Source organism: Mercenaria mercenaria, chromosome 5 (genome assembly GCF_021730395.1).
Source record: "Mercenaria mercenaria strain notata chromosome 5, MADL_Memer_1, whole genome shotgun sequence".
NCBI classification, from domain to species: Eukaryota; Metazoa; Mollusca; class Bivalvia; order Venerida; family Veneridae; genus Mercenaria; species Mercenaria mercenaria.
The window spans coordinates 66,996,340-67,013,774 of record NC_069365.1 but is presented as its reverse complement, the minus strand read 5'-3'; the positions used below and the strand labels follow the sequence as shown (position 1 = coordinate 67,013,774).

At 36.9% G+C, this 17,435-nt stretch overlaps 2 protein-coding genes across 6 annotated transcripts in view; one reads left to right on the top strand and one right to left on the bottom strand.

Annotated features, from left to right (window-relative positions):
* Positions 1 to 8,216, bottom strand: part of LOC123557490 (uncharacterized) — a 40,707-nt gene extending 32,491 nt beyond the window's left edge. The window contains exon 1 of the mRNA XM_045348970.2: positions 8,121 to 8,216. The gene's annotated coding sequence lies outside the window, so the exon portion shown is untranslated. The remainder of the gene's footprint in view (positions 1 to 8,120) is intronic.
* The window catches only part of LOC123557491 (inverted formin-2-like), an 83,704-nt gene that overhangs the window by 27,733 nt on the left and 38,536 nt on the right, over positions 1 to 17,435 (top strand). For 4 of the 5 annotated variants that reach the window (XM_053543806.1, XM_053543803.1, XM_053543802.1 and 1 more), the window contains exon 2: positions 10,168 to 11,288. In XM_053543806.1, coding sequence (XP_053399781.1) covers positions 10,172 to 11,288 — 1,117 coding nt within the window. In that variant the 5' untranslated portion in view covers positions 10,168 to 10,171. Of the gene's footprint in view, positions 1 to 2,723; positions 2,874 to 10,167; positions 11,289 to 17,435 lie in introns of those variants that run through there. The other variant, XM_053543807.1, reaches the window with a different exon arrangement.

Genomic DNA, 17,435 nt, shown 5'->3' with positions numbered 1-17,435 from the left:
TTTTTATTTTACTGCAGTTAGTATTTCACTGAATTGTGTTGTGCTGTGTTGTGTTTATTATGTTTTGCTGTGTTATTTTGTGTTGTGCTGTGTTGTGTTGTATTATGCTGGAGGGGCACTTGGGGATTCTTCCACCGTGAAATGAATGAAAAATTGCCATATGACTTATAATTGTGTGTTTTTTTTACATTAAACCCAACAAATGAAAATATACTGTATTGTATCTTTAATAACAGCGCTGACAATGCAAAACAACAACATAATCATGCACTCTGTATTCAGTACACATACACATGTACTAGCTATCTGTCTAAAAGCTTAAATGCACGCACGCATAACTGACATCTAATTAACTGTGGACAATGTTTGTCATGTCATGTTAACATGAATGGATCTGTCAAACCTGTCAGAGATTATATGGTTCACTATATACAGTTAAACCTGTACGAGAAGACCATCTGAAGTAAATCCCATAACTATGATTAGAACAAAAGTTGCTTCGGAGGGTCGCCGTTCAGTATCAGTCTGAAAACAACTGGGCTAGAATGCACTTTACCGGTACGCACTTCCGGCTAGTATTTTAAAAGACAGGGTGTGCTTGTTACAATCACTTAATAAATAGATTGTAAAATAATATATTCAATAAACAAAGAAAAACGGTTGTGTGTGGTCGGTAGTCCCCAAAAGAAGTAAGAGAGAGTATTTATCGAAAGTGCGTACTAATAAACTTTGATAATGTGGCAGTTGAGTCCAATAAGTCCAGGGGTGTTCAAAGATAATCCGTCATAGATCTATTGTAAAGCAAATGTTGGATTTACCTGTATTGGAAAATAAACAGTGTCAGTTGGATTTAGGTCAACTGCCACATTATCAAAGTTTATTAGTACAGTCCATAAAATAAAAAACGTGTTTGTAAACATGGACGGGTCCAAACGGAAGGGGAAGAATCATTTTATAGAAATAGTTCGATGGCAAAATACAATACATATGATATCGTAGCCCTGACCAACTTATAAACCGGGTCAGTCTATTTTAAAAGTACAACAACACGGCTGACCCATTTAAACGAGTTGTACTGGTAAAGGCAGCAATGGGCAGGTGTCCCAAACAACTGTAAACACAGGCCGTATATTTTCATTTATTAAGAGTAGAACTTAAAGACAGGTCTGACTGTACTAAAAGTTAAAGAACTTGTGAATGTTACTGCACGTGAATTTAATGCATACTGAACGAAATGGTAATATTTCTATTTCGCAAATCGACAATATGTCTGCTACATGTATTGAAATGCTTTTTGAACGTACATGTATTTAATTATTGATGTGCGTATCACAGAAACAAGGTTTAGCATATTTTAAAGTGACATACTACATATATATTCAATTCATTACAACAACGTATATGAATAATGTATGTTTACTGGTGAAATACGTGATTATATTTATTGCCGTCAGATGCAATCGATCGCAAAGTTGGTATGAGAGAAGAGAAGCCAGCTTCCCTTTTTTGGGGGGAGGGGAGTGGGGGCGGGGGAAAGGGGGTATCGATTGAAAAATAGCGCTGATCTACCTTATATCCGACATGACGTAGATTCGTGCAAAAAATTTAATGTTTTATTTAAGAAATAATCATGTTTTGATGTCATACGTCTATAAGTATCCTACAGTTCAGCTGCATAGTAAAGAAGAGAAAATATTTGAATAAATCTATATTATAAATGTAAATATGTTTGATTAGCGTTACTGACGAAGCCTCTGAGACCGTTGAGGTTACATGCAACTCCCTCACACCTACCGATCCATCCGCCCCCACCCCCTCTCCGTCCACATATACACACACACGCACGCACACCCACACCCACACACCCACAACCGCATTCCAGCCACCGCCACTCCCACTTTAGGTTTTGCCAAGGCACATGATAACGAAATGGATAACTGTTTATAAAAAAACATGCAGTCCAAGAAAAAAAATGGAAATTATTTGTTCATGAGAGCTATAGCCTTGAGATACTATTTATTTGAACGATTTTATCTTTGCGGCACCTTTCCATCAATGGTTTTAGACAAATATCATTGTGACTGACTCAGCTTTTAAACCAGTGTGTTCGTGCAGAAAATTGTAACTAGTTTTTTTTCCACGTAAATCAGCCACTCCAAAGCAGTTGTCAATTTTTCACCGCGGTTAAGAATATGCACATAATGCACTGTGTGAAATGAACATTAAATGCAGCACAATGTTATCTGGCCTGTGCTATCAGAAAACGAGTATTAAATAACACTTTCACGTTGAGGAATGTTTAAGATTATGAAACAGGCGCGGCGTTGTATACTTGAATAGTGTGCGCCTTTACAAAGCTGACAATTGCAAGACAAATATTATCAGATACAGCAGCAGCAACAACAACACAGCATTTTAACAAAGAAGTACATTTTTTGTTCTTCGCATGAATTAGTAGGGAGTAGTGTAGATTCTTCGCATGTACATTTTCATTTTAATATAATAAACGTAGCCCAGCCGATTAATAGTGACTTGACCCCAAACCTGTCCAAGGATTCCCATATAAAACCGACAGACGAAATTGTGTCTAAGGGCGGTATCACAGTATTCCGAAAGTAGAATTTTGATTATGTTTGCGCGTTCTCTGCAGTTATTTCAATCGCACCGCCCTGTATTTCAAGAGCACATTGCATTTATATCTGTATCACCGTTTCCGATATGAAGAGGGCACTCTTTGTTGTAAAACTTATCATTTTCAGATTTAATATAACTGTCATCTGGACACAGATATAAATTATTTTTACTGTGGTTGAATTTTAACGTAAAGCGAAAGTCTTAATATGGCTTGCTCAAGGATAAATTATATACGATGGGTTCGTAGGATTTTTCTATTATTAATCATTTTTGTATTCTTTTGGATTGAAATTTGTTTATTTAACTCTGTTATATTTATCTTTAAACACTAGATTATTGTTGGAGTAGAGATTAAAAATGATTGCTTTTGGATTTCTGTCTTATTGTGCTGGAATGGATACTACTAATGGCTTTTTGTTGTTGTTGTTGTTGTTGTTTTGTGGGGGTTTATTTAATAAAAGTAAAATCGTAAAACCAACGCAATCCGGGAGAGATTCAGACAATGTCTAAAACACACGCACGCATTTGATTAACGTTTTGAAAACACATTGCTTCACCACATTACAAAAGTTAGTTGAACAATTATATGAATTTAGCGGTATGTAACAAAAATATCTGCTTCGTCTATCATCTATTATTTAAACACCCTACTAGATGTGTTTTTCTTATACTTTCAAAATCATGAACATTTTTCGTTAAATAGAAAAGAGTTCGGAGTATGTAGGTTTTTTTCTTTAATAATGCTTGTTAAATAAAATGACTTATTAGCTTATCAGCATTGCTTTTAAAAGTAAGTTTAAGTATCCAGGAAATGAACTATACTGCACTACTTATACTATTTATTAATAGATAAAATTATGTCATGAAATGAGTGTGTTATATCTAACATGCCTTTTAATTTACATCAAAACGGTGTCTACTCGATCAACTGCAAATGAGAAGTTGCCATCTTGGTCTTGTTTAAAGTGCTCTTGGTTCTTTGCATTTCTTTAACATCACGGCATACGCGGTTAAGAAATTAATGAATCTTATATAATAATAACCACAGTTTTGTTCACTCATTCGTTCAGCGTACTTGAATTGAACCATTGTTGAATACTTATGAAGTTACCCATGTCTGAAACGACAAAATCGCTAAACGACGGTTGTTGAAATAACAAACGTTCTTACATCGTGTCACAACAAATTGTTTTCCTTACGCAATATCAGATGAAAATACACGTGTCTCATTCATGTAGTTCTCGAGACCGTACAGCGTGGTGCTGAATAAACAATGCTGTTTCTTAGGTGGTCCCAAATGTAACAGGTCGTACATTTCATGGAAATTCGATTACAACAGTATTAATGCACCCTTACTATAAAATCATATTGTGAATGAACGATACTTGAAACTTACTACGTATCTAACATTCAAGGTAGATTGATAATATTAAAATCTTAATTCATCTTAACCTTCGGTTATCTTCAAACCTAGATGTACTTGAATAAAATTTGAATTCTTTAAACAGATAACATAGGTCGTATACGTCTCTCTCCTATCATTTTATGCTAACCCAAAGATTACTTTAAAGTGACGCCTCTTCAGTTGTTTACTTAATAATCAATCAAAATATTATCACTTTATACCCCGAAACACCCACTCTCATTTACACAGAAGATAAATTATTTTTTATTTGAATAATTAAAGGCAGCCGCAGTTAAATGAATTAACTGACGGCCACTAAACCTGTAGATTCTTCATGTGAGAAAGCCGCTCAGCCAGCTTACGGAAGGTCTGTGGTTCTACCCGGGTGCCTGAAATCAGGGTCTTCTTTCACCATATGACCTTAATTGTGTGACTGTAAACTCAACAAAAGCAGAAATAAAGACATGAGCAAGTCATCTTGAAGGGGCATGCCTCCAGATGAACATTAAGATTCAAATTTCTGGTAAATTTGATATTAGATAAGTAATTTGAGCCGTGCCATGGGAAAACCAACATAGTGGGTTTGCGACCAGCATGGATCCAGACCAGCCTGCGCATCCGCGCAGTCTGGTCAGGCTCCATGCTGTTCGCTTTTAAAGCCTATTGGAATTGGAGAAACTGTTAGCGAACAGCATGGATCCTGACCAGACTGCGCGGATGCGCAGGCTGGTCTGGATCCATGCTGGTCGCAAAGCCACTATGTTGGTTTTCCCATGGCATGGCTCATATTTTAATGTGTATTGTATAAAATAAAGCAGAATTCCTTACGTATTGCATCTATATTCAAAAGAGTGACTAGCGTTTTTGGCATTTTTCTACATGTTTTATTGATTAAAACGTGTTTTTATAGATAAAAAGGGGGCTAAAATGCACAGATTTAACTTATTTTTTCATTTTATTGCAATTATTGAAAAAAATGAAAGCATTTTCTAAATTTCGAAAATACAGACATAAATCTGGAGGCATGCACCTTTAAAGTATGTGTTCAGATATTTTGCATGCTTTTCAGAATTTTCGCCAAAAACTGCGAGCTCGATTCCTAAGCGAGGAGAATGCTCTCTATGAGAATTTAACAGTACGTCACAGCAGGAATTATCTAGAGATAGTACCTAAGTTTTTCAAATCATAGGTTTGAAGTTAAAAAGCTTTGAAATGAAGACAAGTGTCCATATATTTTTCAAAAACAGAAATATAGACAATATTTTAACTAGAAGTGTGGAGTTATGAGCATTTAATATTTTCATGTTAAAGAAAATTTTGTGATCAAGGAAATGTAACTCTTCTCGAACATGGAGAGCATAAACATCAAAGGGACATAATACAGTGAATATTTACTAATTGGGTGCATTTGATTTAACATTCAACTTTGATCTGGATTGCTAAATAATGATCCATGATACTGTGTGCTAAAAAAATAGAACATCTGGAACAGTCTATTAACAGCAAAACTATGCTTTAGCAGAATGCAATTAGTGAAGCTCTAACTGGGACTCGAACCCAGGACCTCTCACACCTAAGGCAGACACTCTACCACTTCCCTATAACAGCAGCAGCTAATAGCTATGCAGTTTAATTGCCTGGATTACATTGCGTGAACTGGAACAATAATCGGTGACTCCGGATTATCGGCGTATTCGCTTTGTTACCTAACGGCAATTTCCGTGTAAAGAAAAAATATAATCTAATGCTGCCAACGTCATAATCGGTCAAATCTGCCCAAATTTCTCTGACGTGTTGTTCAGAGTATGAACTTACTAACTGGTAGTACCAGTGAAATATAACTTACACTGAATCTTTTATATTTGCCCTTTTAGCAGCTGTCGAACGGAAAAGACCGTGAGGTTTGTCCAAATATAAGTAATTATTTTACCAGTTTTGAGAGGATTTCAATTGATGGGAAATTACAGTTACAAACTAGATACCTTTCTGCAACACATGGAGTCATTAGCATTCACTGTCAATAAGTATTATGACTAAGATCGAGTGTCATTCATACATTTCAAAGATTATAGACAGAGTCTTTTGTTTACATTTTTTATCGTAACCGGTGCATTTGTAAAAATCACTTTAGTTTGAAAAATCAAAGTATGCGAAGAGCTATGGTACGGTCTCTAAATTATGTCAGGTTATACGTTCCATAGTTTCTGATATTCAGCCTGCTTATAATTCACTTTAATATTTCAGAACTTCTGTTCATTTTCAGCCGTAAGCTGTTAAATCGATAAGTGACTAAATACTTTTTTAGTTTATTATATGCAGTCATATATATTTCACTACTTTTAATTCATTATTACATTGTTCTGTTATTAACTGTGGAGGCTTAAAAGCATATATCACAATCTTCACCAAAAGCTGTGACCAAATTTCTTTGAAAAATATTGTTAAATTTTACCAAAGGACAAAGCGCAAGACAATAACAGTCTATTTACTTACGTTATTCTATCAAATAAAGTGCACAAATATTTACATAGATAAGTAAATTGCCTTTTTGAGTGTTTGTGTCAACAACTCGTCGACATTTAGGTGGTTTCATGTCTCTGACCTTTGTAACAAACAAAAACTGTGCACGGTAGTTTATTGTAGATATTTTAATCAATGTGTCGATTATTTTTGCTGACCTTTCTTGACAAGTACAAGCTACATATTGTGTACTGTGTAACTATGCTTGAGTGATATTATCTTAAATAAATATGATCCATTAATTTAATCATTTTTTTGCCTTTCATAAATCAACTGGCAACGTTCGTAGCTAATAGTTGTCATCAAAAAAGATTAATTTATACAGAGATAATTTTATATGTAAAAGCGATTGCTAACAAGCTTTTACGGGGTACACAGATTCGCGGTCGGGAAGAATGGTCCATTCATCTTGTGCAACGTTAGAAATACCAAAGTTGTTGTTTTTTCTTTTTTTACTCTTCAACGCAACTGTCGTGGACCCGTAAATTCGCAGATTACGTTTTCTCCTTTCGGCATGCTCCGGGTTTTATGGAATACCGCTGCGCTTTGAGCTATAAAAACATCCGAAGAATGCCTAACGTAATAACACGGAAATTGCCGAGTGTCATTACGGGTCTATTTTTACCTTTTTCAGCGTTGCCTTGTGATCCACTGGCATCTGCGTTGCTTATCGTCTTTTGCAATATATTTATTTACAAGCCAACAAATATATCATTTTTTGTCTTAAAGGCTTTTAAGTAGCCCCTTGAATGTGAAGTGTTTCCATAATTGCTAGATGTCGAAACAAAAACAAAACAAAGACTTTGTTCAATAGCTAACAAACTTATCTCACTCTATCGCGAAATTGTGCAGTAATGTTATTAGAATTAAGCTAACTGGACATAATTATGGTCTAACAAACAAACTGAAAATGACATGATGATACCACTCGTTAGAACACATGGTGCAGCATGAAACAGTGTTCTGTTCTTTAACAGGAGAATGAAAGTCAGTTAACAAGAACAATCATGTGCTATTAACATACCTTTTTACATACTAGCATTACATGGCGTAACATATAAGTACGCAAAATTAAAATGAAAAAAATGAATGTTTATTGCTACGCATGATATTCATTTAATCTAATTTTTACAGTTTTGTTTCTAGAATGGCGTTAACGCAGGTTTATTTCCTGTTACAACGTCAGCTGAATTTTAAAACATGAGAATAAAGCATGCATAATCCGTACAAAATTCACATACATTGGATACATTTACTCGCAGTGAGTTGATAGACTACTAGTATTCTGAAAATAATAAATATAACACTTGGCCTGTATTGATGAAACACAACATTTTCATATTAACTTGTTATGTTACATTCAAATAACAATGCTTGCACCGTTATGATATTTGTGTACGTTTCTATATATAATTTAATATAAAGTTATGATTACTTTCGCTTGATTCTTATAATTGTGATACTGGCAGATATTTTTTTAAATAAAACCAAATTATCAGATTTCCATAATATGCATGCTGTTAAGTTATGCTTACAGAAAAATACAATAAAAATCATTTACCGGCCTTTGACTGCATTTCAATGGAGAGTTTGTCCTAAGCGTATCCTAGACAATCCCTTTCACCGCAAAACGGAAGTTGAATAATAACATGTTTGTTAACTAAAGCCTAAATTTACTCAACAGCACAGCTATTTTGCTGAGTTTTCACAATTTGTAACGGCATGTGCTTTGCACTCTTTGTTATGTGACTGTAATAGACGGATTCCAGTCTTCAAAGATGATGAACGATTTTTCCTTAATAATTTGTTTTACTTGTTATATGACACATCGAAAATGCTTGTATATATTAAGTTTAAAATTATGATCACTCTATGTCTGGGCCAGACTAAGTGAAAGTATGATTTAGAATATCACTGGGTATATGTTTCTTTTGCATTCGAAGGATTATTATACAGGGGAATATGTGTGACAAATAATTCAATTGTACTTCCTCCTTGTCGTTTTTTAACAGAGTTTAACACTGAGCCATCAAAGGAAACTGTAGCAGCACCGATAGCTTTCAGTCTAGACTGAAAACAAATATACATGTATCATATTTCTGTGAGTGTTTGAAAGTATATACTGTGGCCGCCTGTATTCAGACAACACTTATTGATCCACATCAGAACAAAATGCTGATTTTACTTCTATCAACGCTTCTCTAACTACCTGCGAACAATTGGCACATAGGCCATTTAGACTTGTAAACATACTCAATGTGATGCTATTGTTTGGAACTATTTTTAGTTAACTGGAGTACAATGTGCTCGAATTGAGCTATTCTGGTCAATCGTCGGCCGTCGTACATCCATCCGTTGTCCGCCCGTCTGTCCGAGCGTCCAGCAACATTTTCTTCTCTGAAACCATTATGTTGAAGGTGTTGAAATTTTGCCTGGCTGTTTCTTGGGTCGTCCTGTTCCAAAATTGTTCAAACGTTTTACTTGGTTGCACATGCGAACCATCGGAAATCTTCAAACGATATCTCGCAAAAACGCAGGTCCAATTTCAAAATGTTTTCATAGAATATTTCATTAGGTGACTCTCTACCAAATTTGTTCAAACTTGCGATTCGTCAAAAAGCATGACCAACAGAAGGTGTGGTCACTTTTCCCTATATGTACGTTATAAATTAGGTCAGCAGTTTCTGACAAGTTTCCACTATGTACAAAATCACACAAATGACCCTTGAATATTAGAGCTAAAATAGAAAAATCGTTAAATGACACGAAATGCTTGAAAGATCTTCGCTGAACTTATTACTTGATGGAGTCATGGACCTTTCTGGATTTTCTTTTAAGTTCTTAAGGTCAAGGTCCTCCTCGGGAGTACGACTTGGGCCCAGTATGGCCTCTTGTTTAACCGGTTCTAATAGGGTTTCTTCCTTTATAAACTTCAGCCATTATTGAGACCGGATAGTTAAAAACGTCAATCTTGGCGGTATTAGTTTACGGATTGCTATGAAACTTCCATCAAAGTAAAATATTGGCCAGTATCTTAAACAGAAGAAAAACATTGTTCGCAAAAATATCTTTGAAAATCAAAATTGTCCTACTACTTCACCTGGGACGGCTTAGAATTGTGTATAAATGATATCTGGATCTTGTGGAAATTAAACTGAAATGCACGTAAAACCCATGCTACGGGTTTGATGGAATTAACAGTAGTTACAGTGTAAAGTGAATAGAATTCAAATTGGAGGACAATTTACACTGCAGCTGCTCGTGTGATTTCAGGATTAACGTACACCTGTAAAAGAACTATTGATTATATGAGCCGCGCCATGAGAAAACCAACATAATGCGTTTGTATTTTTTTTAAGTGAAGTTCAACATTCAGACTATTGCCCATACTACCAAAAGAATAGTTTGTCCTTGACGTTTGTAAAATTATAGTTTTATGGTTGGACAGGATTTTATAATTTATTTAGTTCTCCTTATAAATAAAAAATAAGTTATAGAATCCGTGTCCAGTAAAGTGATATCTAGAAATCTTTTGATCGTGCATGTTATGTAGTCTTACAGCGTCTTTAAAGCTTAGACATTCATTACCTTAACTTTTTGTATTTCAGGGCAATGGCCTCGTTTATCAGGAAACTCCGTCGGAAGTCGGACAAACAAACTCCAGAGAAGAAAAAACGCGGAAAGTCATCGGCGTTTAATTGCTTCTGTTTAGGATTTCCAGAACTGGAAGATAGGGATTTATCTAAGCAACCGTTTGAAAAAGAAACTTCTGAATTAGACAAAGAAAAGTCTGAAAATATGGGCAAAGTTGAATCTAAACAGTTTAAAGAAGGTTCTGTAGATTTTATAGAGTTTGGGAAGGAACCGCTTCCAGACAAAATGAAAAAGAAGAAGAGTGTTAAGTCCAAAGAAATCGAAGATAAAGAAAAAGCAACGAATGGAATTGGTGATGCTACAAATGTTGACAGTAAGAGTTCTAGTGTGGATTTACAGGACGTTGCCGTAGATATTCACGAGCAAAATGGTATAAATGAAAAGGAGAATATCGATGAAGAGAATGTAAAAGAGAAAAGTTTAGAAAGACAAAGACGAATTTCTTCATCAGAAAGTAGCTCATCGTACGAGTCATGCAGTGGTGAAGAAGGTGAAAAGGAGAAGAAAAAGAAACGTAAAGAACGTGGAAATAGTCAAGATGAAGCACGTGTAGATCAAGTTGATGCAAAGCAAGAGCAGATAGAAAACGGTTCTCTTGGTTCAGATTCCTCTGACTCAGAGGAAGAAGTTATTGATGACTCTGAGAAAAAGGATTTAGATACAGAAAAGAAAAGCAAAACAGAAATGCAACAAAAGGGGAAAAGCAAAAAGAAAAATCCGTTTGGACGTATGCAAAGTAAACTGTTAGACGCAATATCGTATCAAAATTTTGATTCTTTTTCACCAGAAGTCTGTATTGACTTCATGAAAAGTAAACCATCCTTGAAATTTCTATCGGCACTGAACAGGAAGCTCAGTCAGAAAAATAAGGAATGGAATGGCGAGTTTTTAGACTTGAATGGCGGTGAAACATTGCTAGATCTAGTTGACACACTAGGTATAAGGCGAGTTACTCAACTCTCTGACGCGCTGTTGCTGCTGGAGTGCATCGGATGCATCAAAACCTTAATGAATTCGAAGATGGGTTTAGCATACCTGGTGGAACATGGCGGATCCCTTAAAAGACTCGTTACAGGTAACGTTATCTTTGTTTCTGTTCAGACAATACACAACTCATTATCTGTGTCCTATATATATGGTAGCTGATTTCTGCCTTTTCATTCTGGTGTGTGTTCGTGCCATCACGCCAGACTGACAAACTAGCACGAGTATACGGCAGGAACAACGCGTAAGCATTCCTAGACGACAGTTTCTGTCATACTGGCGCGCTTATTTGCCGTTCTGTTGTGTTGGCGCGTTTAAAACAATTCAAACACGCCAACATAACCGGACGAAATGGCAGAAATACGCCACCATATCTATATTGATCTGATGCTGATTTGTTTGTATAAATTCTCTCTACCTGTATGTATATACAAATGTATTTGCTGAAGTTGACAGAAACAGCTCAATAAACCGTCATTCGAATGGCAAGGGAGCTAACTTAATATTTAAACATCACAAGTATGAAGTCTGGTTATCTGTCAGTGAGAGACAAAGCGTGATATATCGACGCTGCCGATGAGCCTAGGGATGGTATTATGAGATAGTGCATTTTACGAGTGATGTAATAAATATCTGGAAAAGATACCAGTCAGATTTACGAGATACTGAACGGTTTTAAATACATTTTATAATGGTTATACATAATCTATTATAGTTTTACCGCCACAGATAATAGCTCTTCAAAATCGATGTAAAAATTAATGCCTGCTTCTTGTCATAGCTTTTAAGAACCGTATCATATCTATGCAGAGCACGGCATTTACTGCTTCCGCCTCCTGTAAGAACAAGTTCATGCTCATGCCTGCTTCCAGTCATATTCATAGTTCACAGATAGATAAAAGAACAATATGACACAGTACGCGCCAACCACCGACCATAGCCATACAGAACATATCATAGTTCACGCTTGTCTCCGACTGTAACTGTAGGGTGTGTGTAATAATTCACGCAAGCTTCCGACCATAGCCATTAAAAATATGCCATATAGTTCATACCCGGACTGACCATAGTTATAGAGAATGTGTCGTAATTCACGCCAAGTCTTACAATAGCTATACAGAACTTCCTATATTTCACGCCAGCTTTATACCATAGTCATAGAAATCTTGTCGTAGTCTAGTTATCTCTCTCCAGTAGCTATACAGAACATGACAAATTTTACACCTGTTTCCAACCACAACATACAAAACCGTTTGAAGCATATTATAGTTCACGCCTGGTTCCGACCATAGCTAAGTGCAGAATGTTAAAATGCATACATGCTTCTGACCATAGCTTTACAGAACGTGTCATAGTTCAAGACTAGTCCGACCATAGTTATACAAACCATACCATAGTTTACATAAGCTTGCAACCACAACTATACAAACATGTCATAGTTCATGCCTGCTTCTGACCATAGCTATACACAACTTGATATACCACTTGACCCAGAATGTTAAAACTTCATAGGATGATTGAACATGCAGAGTAGATGACCCCTATTGATTTTGGGGTCAGTCTATTAAAGGTCAAGGTCACAGTGGCCTGTTCATGTAAAATCATTTTTTGGAAATAACTTGAGAACCACTTGACCTACAATGTTGAAACTTAATAGGATGATTGGACATGCAGAGTAGATGACCCCTATTTATTTTGAGGTCACGTGATCAAAGGTCAAGGTCACAGGAGCCTGAACAGTGACTTGAGAACCCCTAGGCCAAGAGTGTTGAAATTTAGCGGGATGACTGGACATGCCAAGTAGATGATCCCTATTGCAGCCAACCATCAGTGTCTCTTTGACTTTCGCTCCTGACCCCTATTGACTTCTTGCCTATAGGACTTTGCATTGGGGGAGACATGCGCTTTTTTACAAAAGCATTTTCTAGTTCACGCCTGCCTCTAACCATAGCTATACAGAACATGTAGTTCATATCTGCCTCTGAACATAACTATACAGAACATATCGTAGTTAACGCCTGCCTCTGACCATAGCTATACATAATATGTCGTAGTTTACGCCTGCCTCTGACCATAGCTATACAGATCATGTCGTAGTTCACGCCTGCCTCTGACATTATCTATACACAATATGTCGTAGTTCACGCCTGCCTCTGACCATAGCTGTACAGATCATGTCGTAGTTCACGCCTGCCTCTGACATTATCTATACACAATATGTCGTAGTTCACGCCTGCCTCTGACCATAGCTGAACAGAACATGTCGTAGTTCACGCCTGCCTCTGACCATAGCTGTACAGAACATGTCGTAGTTCACGCCTGCCTCTGACCATAGCTTTACAGATCATGTCGTAGTTCACGCCTCCCTCTGACCATAGCTGTACAGAACATGTCATAGTTCACGCCTGCCTCTGACCATAGCTGTACAGAACATGTCGTAGTTCACGCCTGCCTCTGACCATAGCTATACAGATCATGTCGTAGTTCACGCCTGCCTCTGACATTATCTATACACAATATGTCGTAGTTCACGCCTGCCTCTGACCATAGCTGTACAGAACATGTCGTAGTTCATGCCTGCTTCTGACTATAGCTGTACAGAACATGTCGTAGTTCACGCCTGCCTCTGACCATAGCTGTACAGAACATGTCGTAGTTCACGCCTGCTTCTGACCATAGCTGTACAGAACATGTCGTAGTTTATTCCTGCCTCTGACCATAGCTGTACAGAACATGTCGTAGTTTATTCCTGCCTCTGACCATAGCTGTACAGAACATGTCGTAGTTTATTCCTGCCTCTGACCATAGCTGTACAGAACATGTCGTAGTTCACGCCTGCCTCTGACCATAGCTGTACAGAACATGTCGTAGTTCACGCCTGCCTGTAGCTGTACAGAACATGTCGTAGTTCACGCCTGCCTGTGACCATAGCTATACAGAACATGTCGTAGTTTACGCCTGCCTCTGACTATAGCTGTACAGAACATGTCGTAGATCACGCCTACCTCTGACCATAGCTGTACAGAACATGTCGTAGTTCACGCCTACCTCTGACCATAGCTATACAGAACATGTCGTAGTTCACGCCTACCTCTGACCATAGCTATACAGAACATGTCGTAGTTTACGCCTGCCTCTGACCATAGCTATACAGAACATGTCGTAGTTCACGCCTGCCTCTGACCATAGCTGTACAGAACATGTCGTAGTTCACGCCTACCTCTGACTATAGCTATACAGAATTTGTCGTAGTTTACACCTGCCTGTGACCATATCTATACAGAACATGTTATAGTTTACGCCTGCCTCTGACCATAGCTATACAGAACATGTCATAGCTTACGCCTGGCTCTGACTATAGCAGAATTAAACATTTTAGACACAATTGCTTTGTCTAAAATCGAACAACGAATACGGGTCCGACATAGACAGTCATTATAGAGAATGGCATTTAGTTAATACTGTTCAGTTAAACTAAAGTTTAGGTCTGTTTATATTTAATCAATTATATTTACCATTCCAAGTAAAGAAATTGTGGCAAAATCTTTAAATTTGTCGATTCTAGCACAGACATTTCTCTCAGAATAGTGAAGATTTACTGGAATAAAACATCTGAAAATAACTTCATATGTCTACTTAATAATGTTGAACTTGTCCTCAAATTACCTGATATTTGATAAAACTTGCTATTTTAATCATGCACGCCTTTCTTCTACAGTATCTGGGTGTCTCTCAAGTTAATGAAATGTATACCATTGTTGTCATACCGTTGTAACATAAATGTTGTATCAAATGCAGCTGATGCTGTGCAATGTATTACGTTGAGGTTTAATACAGAATTGGAATAACGGGATGTATTAGGTGAAGGCGCGTGCGTGCGTCTGTCCGTCCGTCTGTCCGTCCGTCATAATTCGTGTCCGGAGTATAACTTTGTAACCATTAAGGTTATTGACTTTAAACTTGGCATATAGGTAGATGGCGATGAGACGATGTGCAGAGCGCATAATTTATTTATTTATTTTGTTGGGTTTAACATCGCACCGACACAATTATAGGTCATATGGCGACATTCCAGCTTTGATGGTGGAGAAAGACCCCAGGTGCCCCCGTGCATTATTTCATCACGAGCGGGCATCTGGGTAGAACCACCGACCTTCCGTGGCTTCCTGACTTGAAGAATTCAACGCCCCGATTGAGGCTCGAACCCATATCGATGAGAGGCAAGTGATTTGAAGTCAGTGACCTTAACCACTCGGCCACAAAGGCCCCTCAGAGCGCACAAACCGTCTCTGTAGGTCAGAGGTCAAGGTCACAAATTGAGCTAAAATTTCAAACTTGTCCATCATATTTTGTGTCTGGAGCATTTCTAATAACCTTGAAATGTATTGACTTCAAACCCACTTTTTATACGCCCGTTTTGGAAAAACGGGACGAATTAGGTGATGGCGCATGTGTCATAGAGTGAAATTAAATTATCTGCCAATAAAACTCCGTTGTTTTTACTTGTGTGTTGTCAGACTTATGACACGTATGACGTTCCATAGTTCCAAAACTTTCTTTTTCAGTCCAAGGGAAATAAATCAATAACCTTCCAATATGAATCCTATAAATGAACCTATATAAAACGTATGCACGTGATCACTAACAACCAATCACTGCACTGGTCACTTTTTAAGTCAAATTTCAAGATGTCTGTTGCATTTTAAGCCGCTCATATATTTTGTGCATTTTTGTATATCAACTGGAACTTATACATTTCCAGGTAAATATTTTGACTTATATATTCTTTTATCATCGGTACATAATTGTATGATCGCTATTTGTAAACACATTATATTTTACCTGTAATGCAATAATGCTAAGCATGACTGATTTTATCAGGTGGTCAATGTTGTTTACATTTTTGACAGCTGTCATCTGTCATATCGCGTTGTAATTTTGACATTTGAATAATTTGTTAAATAGTTAATATAATTGAATTATTTTTTTTTCCAGGATACTGATACTGATACCGATATACAAGTATCTCTGTTTATCATCTTTATTATCGTGAAAGAAACATTAAATCAATTATTACAGTCTGCAAACTTTCTTTTGGTTGTCCCATATTTAAAGGAACCCATCCCATAGACACCATGAGTATATTATAGCCGTGGCAGTACACCAAGGAAATATATATATCTGAAACGATGAACTCAAAAGTTAATAAATAAATAAATAAATAAAGTGGGGCTACCAAACATGCGTGCGTGCTTCCGTCCGTCTGTCCGTCCGTCATAATTCGTTTCCGGTGTATAACTTTGTAACCATTAAGATTATTGACTTTAAACTTGACATGTAGGTAGGCGGCGATGAGACGATGTGCATAACACATGAATCAAATCAAAGGTCAAGGTCACAAAATGAGCTCAATGGTCAAACCGCTCTGTCATATTTCTGTCCGGAGCATAACTTTAACAATATTAAAGGTATTGACTTGAAACTTTGCATGTAACCAGGTGGTGATAAGACAATGTGCAGAGTGCATGAACCAGGGTGATAGGTCAAAGGTCAAGGTCACGACATTTTGTGTGCAGAGCTTAACTTGAAAAACATTAAAGGTATTTCCTTGAAACTTGGAATATAGGCTAGTGGTGCTGAGACGATGTGCAGTCTGCAACGATCTAAATTACAACGCCCCCGCCCCCACCCCCGCCCCATTTCCATAACTGAATTATTGCCCTTAAAAATCTAAAAAAAACTGAAAATAAAAACAAATATAAGGATGGCTTTTCACATTTATTCATAAATCTGGGCGAGGGTTTTTTTCCAGAAAGGGTTTAGTCCTACATCGTGTGCAACTCCTCTTACAGTTTTCGTTTTCATTTAGTTAATCTTTTGGGGGCAAAGGTTTTTATAAATCGGGGACAGTATTCTCAGTTTAAATTCGAAACATCGGATGAGGGAAGGGGTAATTACATTCATGGACTGGGCTAGGTACTAAAATGCCGTTTTTCGCTTTCCATTTTTCTCAAAAACACGTAACGAATACAAGGGCGTTCGAACCTAAACTCTTAGATTTTTACTACGCATACACGTTGTGTTCACTAAAACTGAACACGATGTGCATACGTAGTAATAATGATTTAAATATCAAATAAATAACAATTGGACCTTCTTCGTATTGTATGGTATACAATCTGCTCTATGTTATAATACGTCTTAAATCATAATTTTTGTAGACAATTGCGACAAATGA